At 43.9% G+C, this 19,162-nt stretch overlaps 2 protein-coding genes across 6 annotated transcripts in view; one reads left to right on the top strand and one right to left on the bottom strand.

Annotated features, from left to right (window-relative positions):
• The window catches only part of CDC42BPA (CDC42 binding protein kinase alpha), a 150,023-nt gene extending 148,082 nt beyond the window's left edge, over positions 1 to 1,941 (bottom strand). For all 5 annotated transcript variants that reach the window (XM_084284371.1, XM_084284372.1, XM_084284373.1 and 2 more), the window contains exons 1-2: positions 1,441 to 1,941; positions 733 to 950 (exon numbers count right to left, since the gene is read on the bottom strand). In XM_084284371.1, coding sequence (XP_084140497.1) covers positions 733 to 928 — 196 coding nt within the window. In that variant the 5' untranslated portion in view covers positions 929 to 950; positions 1,441 to 1,941. The remainder of the gene's footprint in view (positions 1 to 732; positions 951 to 1,440) is intronic.
• A 2,243-nt stretch (positions 1,942 to 4,184) lies between these two features.
• Positions 4,185 to 19,162, top strand: part of XDH (xanthine dehydrogenase) — a 71,586-nt gene continuing 56,608 nt past the window's right edge. The window contains exon 1 of the mRNA XM_084284881.1: positions 4,185 to 4,376. The gene's annotated coding sequence lies outside the window, so the exon portion shown is untranslated. The remainder of the gene's footprint in view (positions 4,377 to 19,162) is intronic.

Genomic DNA, 19,162 nt, shown 5'->3' with positions numbered 1-19,162 from the left:
AGGAAACGCAGAAGTACAGCAAGACTTGAAGTTTGAAGGTCACATACAGTAAGGGTTAGCATCAAGGCTCTTATGGCAGACTGCTACTTCTCTTTCCATCTATACGTAGAAGGAGGAGAAGAATCAGAAGGAAAAAATAAAGCCAGCCAGGTCTGTGACAACTTCAGAAGAACTGGACTGCCGTCATTCAACCATTCGTCTTTAGAACTTGTAAATACCGTGATGTTGCACTAAAACTAAGGAAGAAAATGCAATGGAGGATGGAGAGGACACCATTTCATTCTGATTTTCAACTTCACCTCCTTAAGTCAGCAATGCTACTATGTTAAAGACAAGAACACATTTATCCCCATTTTCACTCCAGACAACAGACCGAGGATTGCCTACTGAGCTGTTGGTCTCCAAATATCACACAATCGGTCCCTCATCCTTCTCTATTCCCGCTACCTTCAGGACACAAACCTCAACACCTGGGTATATACACTTCACGTACCAGAATCTGAGCCATGCCAAAAACATAAAGTCCATTTGACACACACACCTCAAAAACAAATAACCAATAGGGACCTCTTGTCAGGACCACCAGCACCATGTTCAAGTGCAGTTCAGCTGACAACATTTCACAGGAACACACCGTTAGACTCAATCCCCTCTCACCCATCAATGCCAAACACAAAGCAGACACCCACACGGGCACACGCACCCAAACCAAACGCACCTATTCCAACTTACCCCATTCCAGATACTCGAGGATGTTCTTCTCTCTTCTCAGCGGGGAGTTATTGCACTCATCGTACAGGCAGATGAGGATATCCAGCAAGGTCTCCACGCTGAAGCACTGCCCGTTGCTTTGGGTCGGCCCATCCAGAATGAACTGCTCCAGCTGCTTCAGGCGCACTTCTCCAGACATGGCTGTTTCGCTTTGCATTGGGGGGTCTGTTTTAAGTATACTACATCCAAAAAAAAGAAAAAAAAAAGGAAATGTCAACCGGATTTTTAATAAAATTGTGGTTGTGCTTCATTTTTAAGTGCCTTCAGCACTCCCAGCTTGAAAGTGAAGCCCAGGAAGTTTCAGACATGGATGCATAGAGCGCGTGTCTGCGTGCATCGTTTTTAAGACGAGAAAAACCACTTAACGTGTGGTCAGTGATGAAAAATATCTGCCTGTTTCTGACACGTCAATGGTAACAGCTACCCTGAAATTCAACCACGGCTGCGTAGAGCCGATCTCACCACCCCGGCCACCTCAGACTGAGCCGTTTGCACACTGAGGCGGCTCTCCCCCTCCATCCACCATTCGGGTCACGCAGGACGAGCCCGAGCAGGGTCCCACCGCATCCCTACGGCCTCGGGTCCCCGTGCAGCCCTCACCAGGCCTGCTGAAGGCGCAGCCCCGTCCCGCGGAGCCTCGCCCTTCCTCCGCCTGCCCCCGCTGCTTACCGGCTGTCCTCCCGAGGCCTCTCAGCGCTCCAGGGCAGCCGACGGCTTCATCGCCCCCCGCTCCTCCGATGCAGCGCCAAGGGGCGGCCCCGGCACGGCGCAGGGGAGCGCTGGGCGCCCTGTCAGAGCCTCCCCATGGCCGCGGCGCCGCCGCCACCCTCCTCCCTCCCTCTCCCTGCTCTCCGCGGCTGCTGCTGCTGCTGCTGCGCGTCCCGCGAGGTCCCGGCAGCGGCTTCACTCCCGGCGGGGCGGCGCTGCCCCGGCCTCGCTCCCCCAGGCCAAGGGCATCGCTCCCCGGGGCGGGCGTCCCCCCCCTCAGCCCGGCGCCCTGCGGCCCGGCCCGGCCTCGCTCAGACGCGGGAGCCGCCGCCGAGCTCGCGGCAGCCCAACATGGCGGCGCGGCTGGGGAGGGGGGAGCCGCCGCCGAGCGCCGCCGCAGCGCGGGGAGCCGAGCCCGGGAGCCGCCGCTACTGCTGGGATTGAGGGGAGGAGGCTGCCGGGGGCGGGGGGGCTGCAGCAGGGAATGCAGGGAGACGGGCGGGACCGGCCCCGGGACCGGCCCCGGGGAGGGGAGGCTGAGGGCAGCGCGGCCCCGCCTCGGCCCCGGCTCCGGCTCCGGCTCCGGCTCCACACGGGGCTCGCCCCTCGCCTCGGGACGGCGGGGCGCGGGCAGGCGCTGAGGCGCTGAGGCGGGGCTCCCTCGCCCGCCTCGTGTGCTGTGGAGAAGGAAAATGGATGGGCTGTGCTTCGGGGAGGAGCAGCGCGCTGCCTGTTTGGTAAGCACGGGAATGACAGCCGAGGGTTTGGACAACGTCTTCTGGAAGGAAGAAACTCTCCTACCAACTCATGATGAGTGACAAAATGTGCGGAGAATTTGACTCCCAAAACTTTCTACACAGAAACTCTCCACGAAATGTCTTTGGAACTGCTGAAAATATAGGTGAGGTTGTCAGAGGTAGGAGAATTGACATTAAGCTATGATGTTGGGGACAAGGCAAGGGTTTCCTTCCTATTGGCAGCCGCATTGAAGACAATGACAATACTCATATTGTCGTAATTAGGAAAAGTCTTAATTCAAACCTATTTTAAAGTTTCAGCACAGCCCTTTCAGGGAGAGAGCAGGGAATGATCAGCCCTCTCCCACTGCACATCTTGGGTCTTGTCACCACAGCACAGAGCAAAGTTTCCTCCTGCACTCTACGAGTGGAGTTGGACTTGGTGGACCTGCTTCAGGTGTTGCAGATGGCAGAGCAGGGAGGATGCTCCACACTCCTGCTGCATTCAGCATGCTCAATTGCCTCTTCCCAAGCATCATACACGGTGCTCCTAGCCCCAGAGTTTTATCCTTATCCTCTCCTTATCTCTGGACACAAATTGGCGGCACTTTCCAGGGGATGAGAAAAGCTCTATAGGAAAGAGCATAAATGCAGCAGCTGGGAATTGTTGGAGAGGAAAAGAAACACTAACTGCGTGTCTGGATCTGCGTGGGTGCCAGTACAGAAGCTGCAGTGACAGCTCCACTGTCATACTGACAGTGTACCTCAGAATAGGAGGGAAACCCTTGCCTTGTCCCCAACGTCATAGCTTAATGTCAATTCTCCTACCTCTGACAAGCTCACCTATATTTTCAGCAGTTCCAAAGACATTTCGTGGAGGGTTTCTGTGTAGAAAGTTTTGGGAGTCAAATTTTCCGCACATTTTTTCACCCATCATGAGTTGGTAGGAGAGTTTCTTCCTTCCAGAAGACGTTGTCCAAGCCCTTGGATGTCATTCCTGTGCTTATCAAACAGTCGGTGCGCTCCTCCTCCCTGAAGAACACTCCATCCATTTTTCCTTCTCAACAGCACAAGACGAGAATCGCTGCCCTGTGCCTAACTTCACCCCAGTGAGTTTACACGCAGTTCAGAGATCCTGAACATCACTTTTCTATAAATCTAAGCAAACTGCGTGGGACTTGTGTTTACTCCTGATGCCGCGTTTCATCTTCATCTAGATGGGTACTTCAGAGTGCTTGCCTATTATATACCTCAGTGAAGAAAAGTGAAAAATATATATAAGGGTGCTTGTTATAGCGAAAACAAACAAAAAACACCAAACGCTGAGAGTCTTGTGCCGGTTACCGAGCTGAGGGCACACGCCTCAACGCCTCAGCGCCTGCCCGCGCCCCGCCGTCCCGAGGCGAGGGGCGAGCCCCGTGTGGAGCCGGAGCCGGAGCCGGAGCCGGGGCCGAGGCGGGGCCGCGCTGCCCTCAGCCTCCCCTCCCCGGGGCCGGTCCCGGGGCCGGTCCCGCCCGTCTCCCTGCATTCCCTGCTGCAGCCCCCCCGCCCCCGGCAGCCTCCTCCCCTCAATCCCAGCAGTAGCGGCGGCTCCCGGGCTCGGCTCCCCGCGCTGCGGCGGCGCTCGGCGGCGGCTCCCCCCTCCCCAGCCGCGCCGCCATGTTGGGCTGCCGCGAGCTCGGCGGCGGCTCCCGCGTCTGAGCGAGGCCGGGCCGGGCCGCAGAGCGCCGGGCTGAGGGGGACGGCGATGAGGGAGGGAGGGAGGGAGGGAGCCCGCCGCCCCTTGGCGCAGCATCGCAGGACCGCTTGGCGATTAAACCTTTGCGCTGACAAGCCTCGGGAGGAGACCCAGTAAGCATCAGGAGCAGGAGGAGGAAAGGCAAAGCTCCCCGCGACGGCACGCGGCTGCACTGTTATTTTAGGGGAGAAGTAATACTTAAAATTTTAAGACCCCCCCCCCCCCAATGCAAAGCGAAACAGCCATGTCTGGAGAAGTGCGCCTGAAGCAGCTGGAGCAGTTCATTCTGGATGGGCCGACCCAAAGCAACGGGCAGTGCTTCAGCGTGGAGACCTTGCTGGATATCCTCATCTGCCTGTACGATGAGTGCAATAACTCCCCGCTGAGAAGAGAGAAGAACATCCTCGAGTATCTGGAATGGGGTAAGTTGGAATAGGTGCGTTTGGTTTGGGTGCGTGTGCCCGTGTGGGTGTCTGCTTTGTGTTTGGCATTGATGGGTGAGAGGGGATTGAGTCTAACGGTGTGTTCCTGTGAAATGTTGTCAGCTGAACTGCACTTGAACATGGTGCTGGTGGTCCTGACAAGAGGTCCCTATTGGTTATTTGTTTTTGAGGTGTGTGTGTCAAATGGACTTTATGTTTTTGGCATGGCTCAGATTCTGGTACGTGAAGTGTATATACCCAGGTGTTGAGGTTTGTGTCCTGAAGGTAGCGGGAATAGAGAAGGATGAGGGACCGATTGTGTGATATTTGGAGACCAACAGCTCAGTAGGCAATCCTCGGTCTGTTGTCTGGAGTGAAAATGGGGAAAAATGTGTTCTTGTCTTTAACATAGTAGCATTGCTGACTTAAGGAGGTGAAATTGAAAATCAGAATGAAATGGTGTCCTCTCCATCCTCCATTGCATTCTCTTCCTTAGTTTTAGTGCAACATCATGGTATTTACAAGTTCTAAAGAAGAATGGTTGAATGACGGCAGTCCAGTTCTTCTGAAGTTGTCACAGACCTGGCTGGCTTTATTTTTTTGTTCTGATTCTTCTCCTCCTTCTACGTATAGATGGAAAGAGAAGTAGCAGTCTGCCATAAGAGCCTTGATGCTAACCCTTACTGTATGTGACCTTCAAACTTCAAGTCTTGCTGTACTTCTGTGTTTCCTTTCAGAAGTATTTCTCATGTGTGGTTTGTAATAAATGCATCTGGAAGGCGACATTTTCTTAAAAAGCCCATTTTCCCACCATAGCAGGCATTTGATGAATGAGCTGTTTGAGTCGTGTGTAATGAAGTCACCGAGGAAAGTCGTTGTTTTGATAACTGATCTGACAACACGAGGCGTGTGTGTGTTGTGTGCCTGCTCCTTAATGGAGTCACAGTGACATCTAAAGGACATCTGACTCTGTAATTACGTTTCTTACACTGTTTGTAGTGCATTGCTTTTTGTTTTCTTCTCATTCAGGGGAATGGTCTGTAATTAATACATTCTAGCTAAGGAAGAAGTAGTAATAAAGGTACTTCTGCAGAATCTCCATACACAAACTGTTGTGTTATCCAGAAGGTATGAAAGGCTTGGAAAATATGTTGGCTCACAGGATTATTTGAATGTGAGAGTGTAGTCAGTAGAGGAGTTGGCCATCTGACTAGCCTGTTCCCTGGTGTAACCGTAACCTCACCACGCGTCTCTTTTTTTCACAGAATTTTCTAGGTTGGAAGAGACCTCAAGGTCATCGAGTCCAACCTCCAACCTAACGCTAACAGTCCCCACTAAACCATATCCCTAAGCTCTACATCTAAACGTCTTTTGAAGACTTCCAGGGATGGTGACTCCACCAAACACACATCTGTGTTACTGCTATGAGGAGTTGTCTTTGAGTGTATTGGAATTGATCTTGAAATGATAGGAACTTGGATGTTTGTGGTTTTATAGATGACAGAATAGAAATTTACCCCTGAGAACTGTTAATCTTCTTAAGCTTAAACTGCTTTTTTAAAAGAGTGATTTTATTCTTTTTTTTTTTTTTTTTAAATGTGTAATACGTAGCTCTTTGGCGACCATACAGTGTTGAATGCAGTGACAAACGGTGTATTGGTACTTGTCACTGGTGCAGTGTAGAGGTAGGGCTGTTTTGGTTTTGCAGAGCTTTTCGATTTCTTTTTTTTTGTTAGTGGATGTATGTTTTTGTTTCAGCTCTTCTGGGTCTTAGATATTACATGCCTCATTTCTTGTGAGACTGGATGTTCATAGCACAAGGTGAATTTTTGGGTGCAGGGGATTAGGAGCTCCCCTAGCACGGAAAAGCTGATGTGGTCTTAGTGCAATAGCCACCTGACTGCTGCTGGATTGAGGGGAATGAAGATGTTTTGTGCTGTAGGCCTTGCATCTTTTTAAGACTGTTTTATGACTAGTTCTAGAAGTAGTCCTATAACGTATTAAAAAGAATAAGCAGGGTAAAACAGGTGGGCATCTGCACTGGTTTTAGGTATTTTGTTTTGGGTTGCTGTTGCAAGCTAAACTCAGCAAGTGGCGAAAGTGAAGTTTCTGCCACGTGACTGCGCTTGACTTTTTGGAGGTTTTCAGTCTTCTTGAAATGCTTGAAATGACTTTGAATTATCAGGTTGATTGCTTTGTGGGTTATAGTCCGCATTGATTTTAGAAATCCTTTTTTGATGTAAAGTCATATTTACTTTAGCTGTCTTTATTCCTGATTTGTTCTCTGACATACTGCTGATTTGATATTGTTTATCATGTGTAGGATTTTCTTTCGGAGTCCCTGCTCATGACAGGGGGTTGGAATTAGCTGACCTTTAAGGTTCCTCCCAGTGCTGTTCTGTGGTTCTATGCATGTTAGATGTGAAGATGCCTGCAAAGATTGCCCATGTGTTTGAGCTCTGAGAGTTAGTCAGGGAGACTGTGTCTTGAGACGTTGTGAAAGGAACCCAACCCCTAGACCTGGCTTGTACATGTTTGATGGTAGTTCTCATTTTTATCTCTATTGACAGTTGCATTTGTGATTTGGAAATGGGACTGGCTAATTTTAGTGACTGGAGCTTACTGCGAGAAGCTATTCTGTGTTCCAGGTGTTTTGCTTTTCCTTTCCTATGTGTGGGATTTGCCCCTGTTACTCAGCTGTGTGAGGGGGTAAATGCAGGCTGCTGAACTCAGCCTGGAAGAAGAACATCGTGATGGAAAGGAGCTGCAGAAATATTTTTGATCTAAGAAAACTCCCAAACTCCCTTTACAATGGCACTGATTTGAAAAGATTTTAAAAAGAATCAAGAACAATATTGCTCAGTTTTCCATCAATGGAGAAGTTGAGAGAACTCTTCACCATATGTGAAGAGATGGAGTAGGGAAGGTGGAGGCCACTGTGAGTAGTGGGAGATCAGTGACTTGGTTGTGTCTGTTTTCTTGTAGGTAAAATGTCAGCAGTCCTTTAGCACGTTTATTTCTTTGCGTTTTCTCCTCCTCTGGTTTGTGAATTTCACTTCTCTTGTTTCATCTCTATCAGAACTGAAATTTTTTGGTGGTACTGCTGGTACGGTCCCAGTCTGGACTGCTGGCATTGCTCTTACACTTCTGTCATTCGTCTGAACCACATCTCTTCTGGCCATTGAAATTGTGTTAACAAACTCTTAGGAGGTTAACGTATTGAATGAGCATGGTGGAAACATGTAATATTTTACAAAGCCAGTCTTTTACCAGGGGCTTTAATTACATAGGTATGAAGGACAGTAAATCAGATCTGTCTGATTACAGGTCTTGAACAAGTTCCAGTTATCGTGGTCATACAAGCAGCATTCGAGTGCCTCAGTAACAGCTTTCTGCCTTCTTGACTCACAATGTATTCCATGGAAATTAGGGACTTCTGTGCAGAACATTGAAGTTAGAAATACAGACGTTTTTTTCTAGTTACTCGTGACCTCTTGGAGGCTCCAGAGAGCTCCCAAGCCAGAGGTTAAAGACTGGTGAGCTGGCAGACTCATCTGACCTGCTGGTGGAAGGAAGGGGGGAAAGAGAGGTGGCGCATCTTGTCGGTTCGTGTTTTGTTCGTGGGTATTATGGAGCTAAACTAAAGAAGGTTTGTAGGAACGGTATCCAACTCTGACAGTGCTCGAAGCGGTCTGCAGACAGGAGTGCAGTAGTAAAGGGCTGAAGTTTTTTTTCTCTTTGTTTTGACTCAAATAACTGGAGATACTCTGTAGTTGGAAACGCTTTGTCACGTATTGCTGTTGCTTGGATTTTGGACAGTGTTCTCTTGTATGGTCCCAGACAAACAGATACGTTCTGAGAGTTTTACTCTGGAGCTCTGGACCATTGTGGATATTCCTTTATCCAGTGGAAAAAAAAGAAGTCCAGCAAAGATGAAATAGGCAACGTTATTGAAGTTCAAAGAAATATTCCCCAGTGAGATCCCCCAACTTAACCCAACTGTTTTATGTGTTTATGCCCAGTGGTAGCTGCTTGCCTTGTACTTGCAGTCACAAGCTCAGCATGGCCAAGTGGGATATGCAGGTATCTCTAATCAATATCTGGATTACAGAATCTGGCATTCAGGCCTTTGAGTAGCAGAAGGATCTTCTCCTGCTCTTTGGTGGCCAGGACAGCTCCATCTTCGCGATTTCTTTGCTGTTAATGTTTCCTCTCTTAGTTAATTTCTGGTGCTTAATTAAAGTTGTAACTATGGAGCACTTTCTTATGTAGGTACCACGCAGCCTAAATATACTGATGTGTTTAATAAGCGTACCACAGCTGTGCTGTGGGTGAATGTACCCCGTCGGTCTGTACGTTTTGTCCCTGTGAGGAAGTTTCCCAGAGGCAAGTTTTGCCAGGAAATGTTCTGCCTTGCAGCTGTAATTGACTGGGCTTCACCAACGAGCCCAAGACAGGTGGGTCCTGTTTTGGTCTGGGTTTGTATGGACCCAAGGTACTGGGAGAAAGGGAAAGGGATCCTGTGCCAGCTGGGTGAGTTCAAATCAGGAAAAAGCTTTGCTCCCACAACTGCTGTGAATCCTAATTCTCCATAGAACAACAAAACCTATTCCAAGAGTTCTGTGTTCTTGTGGGTTTTGTTGGTTGGTTTTGTTTTTAAAGAAGGCTGGTGTGCTTAGCTCTTGTGTCTTTTTTGAAATTTCATGTGTTACTGTGTGAGGCAGAATTTTCCCAGGTCAGCCACCCAACTTAAGTTGTGAGATCTTGTCGAGGGCAGGAAGGAAGACGAGAGGTCCTTACGGTGCCCAAGGAATAACGTGCTGCTGGAAGAGTTCCTTCATGGGGTCAGTCACATTACAGTTAAAAACGAAAACTGGAAGAAAACACAATCAGTTGAAAGCATTATGACTAGAAACCTGAGTAAAGTTTTAGTAGTTTAAATCCTTGATGTATCTGTATTTTAATCTGGTCATGATGCATAACAGGACCTTTCCTTTGGTTCTTTAAAGTGATGCTCAGTTTTGAACGTGCCCTTAACATCAATGGAGAAATTGCTGCTTTCACAAGTGTGCCCTTTGCTGCATTTTTGCAGGTTAACACAAATGTAAATAACTGTTTGGTTCAACTTTGTGTTTGCCTCAGGTCAGTCTGTCCTTTACATGAGTAAATAGCTCTTTTTACTAACTGAATCAGGCTATTTTAACAAATGTGTGTGTATTCTCTTGTTCCAAGTCACCTACTATGACAGCCAACTGCAAATAGTATCAGGGTAGGAGTGAAGCAAAGTGAAACTGTGTTTGCACAGTGATCAACTGAGTGAGAAGTAAACAAGGATGGTGGAAGGGATGCCTGGATTTAAAAGTCGGGAGAAAATCTCCAAAGGCAGAGGTGATCGTACAAGGAGAAATAGCCTCTCTGTGTTCCAGTATGAACGATGGGATCCTGTGCTCCCAGCTTCATCCTAGCCCTCCATCCTTGCTAGAGTTAGAGGAGGACAGCTCTGTGTCCTCGTGGCTTGAGCACTCCTAGCAGTGTTTTCCCACATCATTGCCAGCAGTGTAGACAAACTCACAATTTAGACCCATCAGCAAGGAAATCTGAATCCTCCCTTATTTATCTGTGTACTTGGGAATGGCTGGGACATGCTGAGAGCTGAGTGCAGACCATCCGGATGAATTCCTCGTCACCCCTGGTTGTTTTTGCATGATGGCATAACCTCCCTGGCTGGGGTTTGTCTGATGCAGTATTGCAGTGGTAGGGAGTAAACCCAGCTACAAGGGTGTCTTGGTTTTCCCCTGCTGGTGACTCCTGTGGCAGGTGTCCTCTCATTTTGCATGAGGCAGAAGTATGTGTATGCATCTGTTCTGTTTGATCTGTGTAACTCAGTCTAATAAAAAGCATTAAGATCTGCTGACTCTTTGAAATAGTTAGCAACTTTGTTCATGTCTCCAAGCTAACAGTCTTTCCAGGTCTATCGGTGATCAGACGATCATTTGATGCCTGGATGTGTAGCATGCTGATAGATGCTCTCCGTGAAGTAGTTGCTTTCCTGCAGGCCTGAGTTGTTAGCTAGATCAGACTGCTAAGAGCTTCTTGGCTAAGGGGTGTTCTATAATTTTTCTCTCGTACTACCTACTGTGTTCACAAGTGGTTACTTGGCATGAGTGTTGCACCTCTATAAAGTGTTGGTTTGTTGTTTGTATCTCCTCGCTTTCTTTTGGGGCCCAAAAGATTTTTCCAGAGAATTGTGCTGTTTGGGGCTGTTCTTGCAAATAACCTTCTATTTGATGATGACTCATTCATATATAAACAGGAGAAAAAAACCACAAACAATTAGTATGAGCTTCATCAATATTGAATTGTGGATGAAATGGATAAAATGTCTTGAAAAATTAACTCAGACGTGCAGCTCTTTTGAAGCCGTGTGGAAATTCTGCCATCTCTAGTTAAGAATGACAGTGGGCAGAGAACTCTTTTGTCTTTCTGCTGCCTCCAGATCAAGGAAAATGTTTTATTTGTATTACTAAAACTTATCTCTAGGATGGAGTAGCAGAATGTAAATAGACAAGATAAAGCCCTTCTTCCCCAGTGCCTCCCACTCTCATACCGTAACAGTGAACTCCTTCTTGGAGGGTTTTTTCTAGTCTCAGGGCACTCCACAGTTTTGCTTATAAGCAGGACTGGGAAAAACCAGTTTACTTTTTCTGTAGTGTTCTCTTAAGGATGATCTCTCTGTCATTGAGGCTGGTTTGGGCAAAAAGGTTCCTAAAGGCAGTGCTGTGAAAGAACAGTGCAGTAGTTTTGCCACCCTGCTTGCAGTCTGACGTAGTTATATTAGCAAGTAGGTACTTTTTTTGCTTTTAAATTAAAAAGGGTGACTTTGAAAGAATAGCAGAAGTCACTCACTGGAAGAGAAGAAGAAAGAAATGTAGATTCAGGTTTTTCTATCCTTTTAGATGGCTTTCTTATTTGCTCTGTGTGGAAATCAGGCCAATCGTGTCGATAACAGTCACCTAATGTTATTGCTGAAATAACAGCCGCCTTGTTTCTGTGGTGTTTTTAACTCTTCAGTTTTCCAAAATAGAGAGGAACGTTCTTGTCTCATTCAAGAAACTCAATGGTTATGCTGGCAGCTGTATCAGAGGATTTCAAGAAGAAATCTTGTCATTTACATAACCTGTTCAAGAGCTCACGCTGCTTGTCAGAGAGGGCTCATTTTTTGCAATGGGAATTCTGTTTTCTTTTATTGTGTCTGTGTCTAGTTAAGATTTTTGTTCTAGTGAACAACTAGTTGGCTGAATATACTTTTTATTTCAGGAAAATAATATAACTTTATGTTGTTTCCCAACATTATGTTTATATTTTGCAATGTCTTCACAAAGTATGTAGGAATAGCAAAAATATTTCTTGCAACATAGGTGGGTTGCTGTTAAACTTGCTGGTAAGGTGTTTGTTTGTTTGTTTCTTTCTTTCTTAAATTTGTAGTTCTGCACTTTGTGAACACAGCGTCATAGATTCTAACCGTCCCTTTTGCAGTAGGGTAATAGGAAAGTTTCACTGGGATGACTGAAATTTTTGCGTAGAGAAATATGGTTTTCTGTTTGTACAGAGAGATGGTTTTGGTTAATTTACTAGTCAAATTCTCAAGTGGTCAGTCTTTGGAATGAATGAAGACTTATTACTAGTAATCAGGAAGTCGTGCATGAGGTCTGGGCAGTGATTTTTAGTTATAAGCTGCTTATCAGGGAGAGAATTCACCTGGTAAATTGAAGGGACTAAAAATTTACCTTTCTTCGGAAACTGTATTTTTCCATGCTTTTAATCTCTTCATGTTTTATCTAACTTGAGAAAAGAATGCTGCAGACAAAATTCCTGCGTGCTGTGATATTTAAAATTAAACACTGTTTGTAATCAATTGTTAAAGTTTCCTCGGTCCACTTCTTGTTTGTCTTTTTTTTTTTTTTTTCTACCAGAAACGAATTCTGGAGATTGTCCCCAGATGAATCATTACCTACTTAAATCTCTTAGTGCTGCCTTGTCACCAAATTACCATACCACTGTTTCGAGGAGATCCATGAGGACTTCCTGATACACCTTTCAAAGTTGCTCTCATCTTATTTTAAAATAATCTTCTATTTAATTCTTCAGGTACAAATAGTTTCACAGAGGAGAACTATGAAAGACTGGAAGCTTTTCCAACACTAAATTTCTTTGCCTCTCCTGCCATCTTGTGGGATTTCGGAGAACATTCACTGTGCTTATTGATGTCTAAGATAGTGGGTTTTTTTTGTGGTCCCACTAACTGCTGAGCAAAGGAAACACTGAGTCTAGCTGTACGCTGTCCTCTGCAACATCAGTTTGCCCAGGGGTAAGTGATTTAAACCAGCTCTGCTATACATGTTGCCTTACTGGCAAAATCAGGTTTGTTTGCAAGCTGTTTTTTAGGAAGTGATTTATAGTTGTGGAAGATGGAAGATTTTCCTAAGCAAATCCGGGTCCAAGGCAAACTTTGACTTTATTTGTAGAAAATGCTCCTCTAAATTTCCTCTAATAAAAGTAACCCCCCAAAAAAACCAAAACAAACAAACAAAAAAAAACAAACGTTAAAAGTAATATTTTAGAGAGCATGCTCTATGACTAGCAGCTGAATCTGTATAAAAATCTCAGTAGAAATATTTCTTTCAATCCAAGTGCAAGCTAAGCTAGGCTGAGAGGTCCTTCTGTTAACTGGCTTTGACGCTGGGCTGCTGAACAGTTTGGGAGAGCAGTGGTGGAGACGTTCATAGATGAGCCACGACAAGATGCTGAGAGAGAGTAACTGGTCAGTATGGCACACTCGCTCTTCTCCTTTGATTCACCTGCTGCAGCAATTCTGTTACCTGTCCACAACAGTTATTGTAACAAAAGTTTTCCATGGATGTGATTTGTTGACGTTGTCATAACACTTCATTAATGGAGGAAGGAAATAAACTCAAAACTGTCTTAAATTGTTTCAGATTACAGTTGACTCTGCACCTGTGTGTAAACATAGATTTGTAGGGTAGTCCCGGGTCTGTTATTTCAACACAGCACTGTTACCTGTAAAATAGTTCTGACTGTAGTTGTTTATATTAAATAAACCAGGGAATCAAGTATGCGTAAACTGCACTTGCAGGCACACAATCTCAGTGTTAAAGTCAGTAGGGCTTTATTTATTATACCTTGAACAGGATTAGGGTCCTTCAGGGTGTGTAAGTTGTTACAACTATAAGGAAAAGCCTTATATTTTGAGCCTGATGTCTATGACCAAAGATTTTGTTAGTGCAATTCAATGGCTTAAAATTTTATATAAAATGTTTGAGATCAACTTTTAATCTTAAACTTTAACATTCAGGTCTCATCTTGATCATGCCATAGTTGGCTCTAAAGTAAATATACATGAAAAGCCCATCATTGTTAACCAAAGGTTTTAATCTAGTATGACAAGGAAGAACCAGTATGCATCTTTCAGGTAGCAGCACATATTTCTGGAGCCTAAACTGAAATAAATCATTGATGTTAACCAGACCTGTGAAGTCCATACCGATGACTGTTAGGTTGTGAATGTTATAAAAGGAACAGACCTTGAGGCAGAATTTCTGAAGACTGGAGAAAAAAAGGTAAGATTTAGCTACAGAAGAGCCAATGTAGCAGTTAGGAAGAGCTCCAGCTACCTTATAGGAATATGCAAAATACCAACTAGGAAATATGTACCTGTATTCGAATCAATGCAGCTTAACCACAAGATACTGTTTCTGAAAGGGCTTTCCTTTACTTTTTTTTTTTTCCTCTAATTTGGCTTTGAACCAGCAGCAATTTAACTATGGCTTATCATGCTGCAAAGAGATATTTCATCAGCATCACTTTCCAACTATTAGGCAAACAAATTTGGAGGTTAAAATTACAAACAAGGGTTTACAAAGGTTGCACAATTGCTAATGCCTGGAGTACTGTGTGTAACTGCCCAGTTCCACAGCCTTTTGTGAAGGCTACCAAGGTTTTGCAATTCCTACGAGTGGTCTTTTAATAAGGTCCAAAGTCAAACCTTCAAAGGAGATGGGAACATTTATGGAAGTAACACTCTTCATGATGGGAGTGTTCCAAATGTTAAGCTCTGGAGTAGAATTTCTTTGCAGGACAATTCCTGCTGGACTGCCCTGCTTATTTCAATGTAGTTCTCACTGTCTAGGAAGAATTATGAGACGACAGGGCTGGGGGCTGACTCCCTTTTCCCTGAATTTATGTATGTCAGCTGTAACTATAAGGAGCACTCCGAAGCTGGCAGATGATATTCTGCAATAACAACACTGGACCAAATGATTTACTGATAAATGGGAATATAGGACTGCAACAGAAGTGCTAGATGATTGTGGGTAATGTCTGGAAAATACAGTCAACTGAAAAGTTTGCAGGACAGTGGAATGATGAGCTCTCGCTGCTCTCAGGGCTCTTTCCTTCTGCCTGTTGCTAGATCAGCTAGTTGACTGGTGGAATTTCTGTGTATGGAAAGCCGTGAACATAAGAAAAGGTGTCTTTCAGCTGTGTTCCACCACAGATGGGAGTCTGAGAGTTGGAGATAAAGTCATGGGAATTTGCTTAATTTAGCTCTGCAACATTGCAAAGCTCAGAGTCTGTTTTCTGGTAAACAATGGAGAACTCTTTATTTTTCTTATGACACTGGAATAAATGAAATTCCAAGATACCAGTTTTGGCTGAAAAGCTGTAATACAAATTTCAAAAAATTAATTGGAAGATGTATTTTAAAGTAGTAGAAATAGTGGATGGTTTTGTCAATTAAGAAAAAAAAAGTAAACCAAGAAAGTCCCCTAGCCCAGATGCTGTAAAAATGGGAATACTTATCTCTGAGGATGGGGATTCCCCATCTATGGGATAATTATTTATCATATATTCCCACTCTATGGAGGTTTACTGACCTCAGCCTCAGGGAAGTCAGTGGTGGTAAATGATTCAAGAAATTTTCTGACTGGGTCTGGTTGTCCCACCAGAAGGATTTACTGTGGGTTCTTTATCCTTACAGTTGTGATCTCAGCCTCCTTACTGTGTACCTAGTCTTCTTAGGAAATGCTACAGGGCTAAGAAATTGAGAATAGAAGTGATAAGGTAAATCTAACCTAAGCATAAAGGTCTACGTGGGGAAGCTTAGCTGTGCCAGAAACGCTTTCTGGGACATCTAGGTTGTATTATGGAAATAAGTAGTGTACTAAAAAAACTATAGAAGGAGACCAGTAACTTTGCCAGAGGATGGGAAATTGAGAAAGTGGTGAAGAAGTTAATGGGCAACTAGATCATCGGTGGCCCATAAAGTATCAGGGCTTAAATTAACTAACGAAACCCTAAAGGTAACGGGGATAGAAGGGACTGGAATAACACTGCCACCTTTTTGGAGACTCTAAACTGAGACTAGAGGATAAAACAATCACTGGGCAATTCTTGTACGCACTCGAGGCAGGGACTAATTTGTTGGGAAGGGATTTGATGCTGAAATTGGGTATTCAAATAATAAATTGTCAGACTGGAATTACAGTTTCAATGAAGTTATTGACAGAAGATGACGAAAAAGAAATAGACCCCATAGTGTGGGTCAAGGAAGGAAATAGAGGAGGAATTATAGAGGAGGAATTATAGAGGAGGAATATTGCTCCCCTGAGGATAGATTTGCAGGAGGGACATGAGGCAATAAAGCTGAAGCAATACCCTGTCTTAACTGAGGGACAAATTAGTCTTTAATCAGTCCTTTTATCTCTGATTTAAGATAAATTATTGGAGCCATGCAAGTCTCCCTTTAACACTCCTGCCCTTCTGGTGTAAGGAAGGCTGCTGGTTCTTGCCAACTGGTACAGGATCTATGAAAAATTAATGGGGTAGTGTGGAAGCGCCACCCTGTGGATCCAAATCCATGATGAGCAAGATCCCACATGAGCATAAGTGGTTCACTGTGACAGATGGAAAAGATGCCTTTTGGGCCTGTCCAGTGGACCCTGTGAGCAGAAGCATATTTGCCTTTGAGAGTTAAGACCCTGAAATAGGATAGGAACAACAATATAGATGGACAGTTTTACCTCAGGGGTTCCCAGAATCACCAAATTTATTTGGGCAAGTTTTAGAGCACATTTTAGAGCAATTCTGACCTCTGGAAGGGCTTTTACTGTTACAAATATGTGGATGATCTTTTTATTATCAGGACAGATATCATGAGAGAAGAAGGGAAAAAAAATAAGGGGAAGAGGAGAAATTAAAGTTTGGTCAAATTAAATTGTACATACATGGTATAGAAGAGAGTCGAGTAGTTTGTGAATCTGTAGTACTCACCAGTGAGGAAACAGGAGGAATTAAGCATTGGGTAATAGGGAATATGAGATTATGATTTACTGTGTGCTTCTCTTCACAGGACATCTGCCATTGCAGTTGTGAATAAATTAGCTTCGCAGAAGACACTGTCAAGAAAATCATTGAGATATTTCTCATAATTTACTGGGACTGTCTGTAATTGCTTGGGAGGGGAAAACACCACAGAGCCTTTCAAAGTACTGGATGTATTAGGAGCACTTTGTTTGAGAAGCTGACAATAAAAGAAGTTATATTTAGTGAATATAGTTATGAGCCATTCCATGATGAAAACTCACTGTCCTATAAACAGGAGGGAGGGGAAAAAAGCAGAATCAGAAGTCTAGGTAAGATATTAAATGTATATATCCCATAAATCACATAAAGCTCTCTCATTTCTAAGTACTTTAAATGAGCTTCTTCAGAAGCCAGTACTGTTTATTTTATTTTCATTTTTTTTTTAAGTATACTATTTATGATTTTTCTATGCACAACAGACCTGAATGCCTCCTCACAATGTGCTTTTAAGCCTAGCTGGACAGGTGTTGGGGTCTGTTAACTTGCCTTAAACAGAAAGTGAAACTTCTTTTGATTTAGTGTGAACACTAATTTTTGCAGCAGCAAAAGATGCCTGAATGAGTGCTAGATAAGAGAAATCCAAATAGAATACATTCTGTTCTTTTAGCATGGTTCTTATGAAACAGCAATGGGATCTATTCAAGAAATGTCTTTGAGGCAAGCACTCTCCATATATTTTTATTGCTTCTCTGGAAAATGAGTGGTTCTTTGAAAGACCTAGATTACTCAAGGAGAGAGAAACCAGAAGATTGCTGAGAGGAGTAAGACTTACACTCTTAAGATAGGTAGCAGTGTAAAACGTAAAACTGAAGGAAATGGAGATACACAAAGGAAGCCTTAGGAGCCATCTGCTCCAGCCTTTCCTTTCTCGTAAAAGAAGCTATGGAGCCAGATAGAAATCTCCAGGTGACTAACCATAACCATAGGTGAGATGTCTGACTGTGCAAACACTGACCTCTGCTGAACTTACTGCGGATATATGTTTTGCAGATCGGGTATATCAACACATCTGAGTGCAAGGCTGCCAGACAGAAAGCCCTGTAAGGTCACATTCCCTCCTGGGGCATTGTTCAGCCCAGGCTGAATGCTGGGCTGTGTGGCTGGCTGCAGAACTCTTGAAATACAAAATAGGTCATTAAATAATTGTCTTCTGACTTAGTAGAAGAAAGCTCTAGACCTGTTTACGGTGTAAATCATTTGTTGCACCTTCTCAGAGACCATCTGTGATAAGTGTTGCCTGCCTGGCTTTTTTGAAGTGTGATTTTTACCCTATTTACCCATGATGTCATCTGGAATAATTTCTTCTTTCACTTGAGGAAAGAGTGTTTCGCTGTCCTGCTGTAACTACTAACCAATTGTCAGCTCTTCATTCAGATGATCTTCACAATCAAAGATGGTTATTTAAAATAACGTGTGAGATGCAATATTAAACTGATCAGCAGTTTAATGGTCTTTAATGTTTAACGATTTTGATACATCCTGTATATGGAAAGGGAACAACAAAAATTTGGTTGGATTTTTCAACTTGGAGCAAGTGAGGAGGTTTACAAGGTCTCACCAAACAATCTGACAAGAGGTTCTTCTGCAGTCGAGGAAATTAATATTGTCATTTGGATAATGATGTTTAAATGATTTAGTAGTACTCAAAATTGTGATTAGTCAGTTACAGTAAGCATGGAAGCTTTTTGCATTGTGGTAAATGTTTGCTGAGATTTTACATATCAATATATCAAGTGAATATATGAAGTGCTGCAAAGATTTCTGAAGACTTTAAAATAAAAAGCATACAATGTAACTGCTACTTCTCAGATCACAAATTGAAAGGACAAAAGAGAAAACAAGTTATGTGGATTATTTACCCTGTTTACCTCTGTTACCATGTTTCAGATTGCTTTCGCTTTTCTCAGTGGAATAAATAGAGCAAAGAACTGTTTTTTTTTTAGTTAAGCATTAGTAAGTCTATAATGAAAGACTGTCAATAAGTGACTTCTATATTTTTTCTATTAGTCCTCTCTAGGCTGTCCATATTTAAATGAAATCTTGCTTATGACATTTATTTTTCTCAGTTCTTTCCATCATCAGTTTAGGAACTGGAAACAGAAAGGACAAAGGCAGCTGAGGTATGTTCTGAATGTCCCAATGTAACACTTGTCAATTGCATAAATGGATTTTGTAATCTGTTGCCCTGTTCCTTGCACAGTGTGGATTAAGTTAATTATTTATAGCTTGTCAGGGCAGCAGTTTAAGAGTCCTGTGTAACGCAGAAGTTGAGTACGACAGGAAGCCATCCTGCCCCGACTGGTCAGTCAGGGTAGGGGCTAGAAGAGTTTAAGTGATAGAGGTGG

This window comes from Netta rufina (assembly GCF_964035555.1).
Source record: "Netta rufina genome assembly, chromosome: 3".
NCBI lineage: Eukaryota > Metazoa > Chordata > Aves > Anseriformes > Anatidae > Netta > Netta rufina.
The sequence above is the reverse complement of the archived record's forward strand: the minus strand, read 5'-3'. Positions and strand labels throughout refer to the sequence as shown.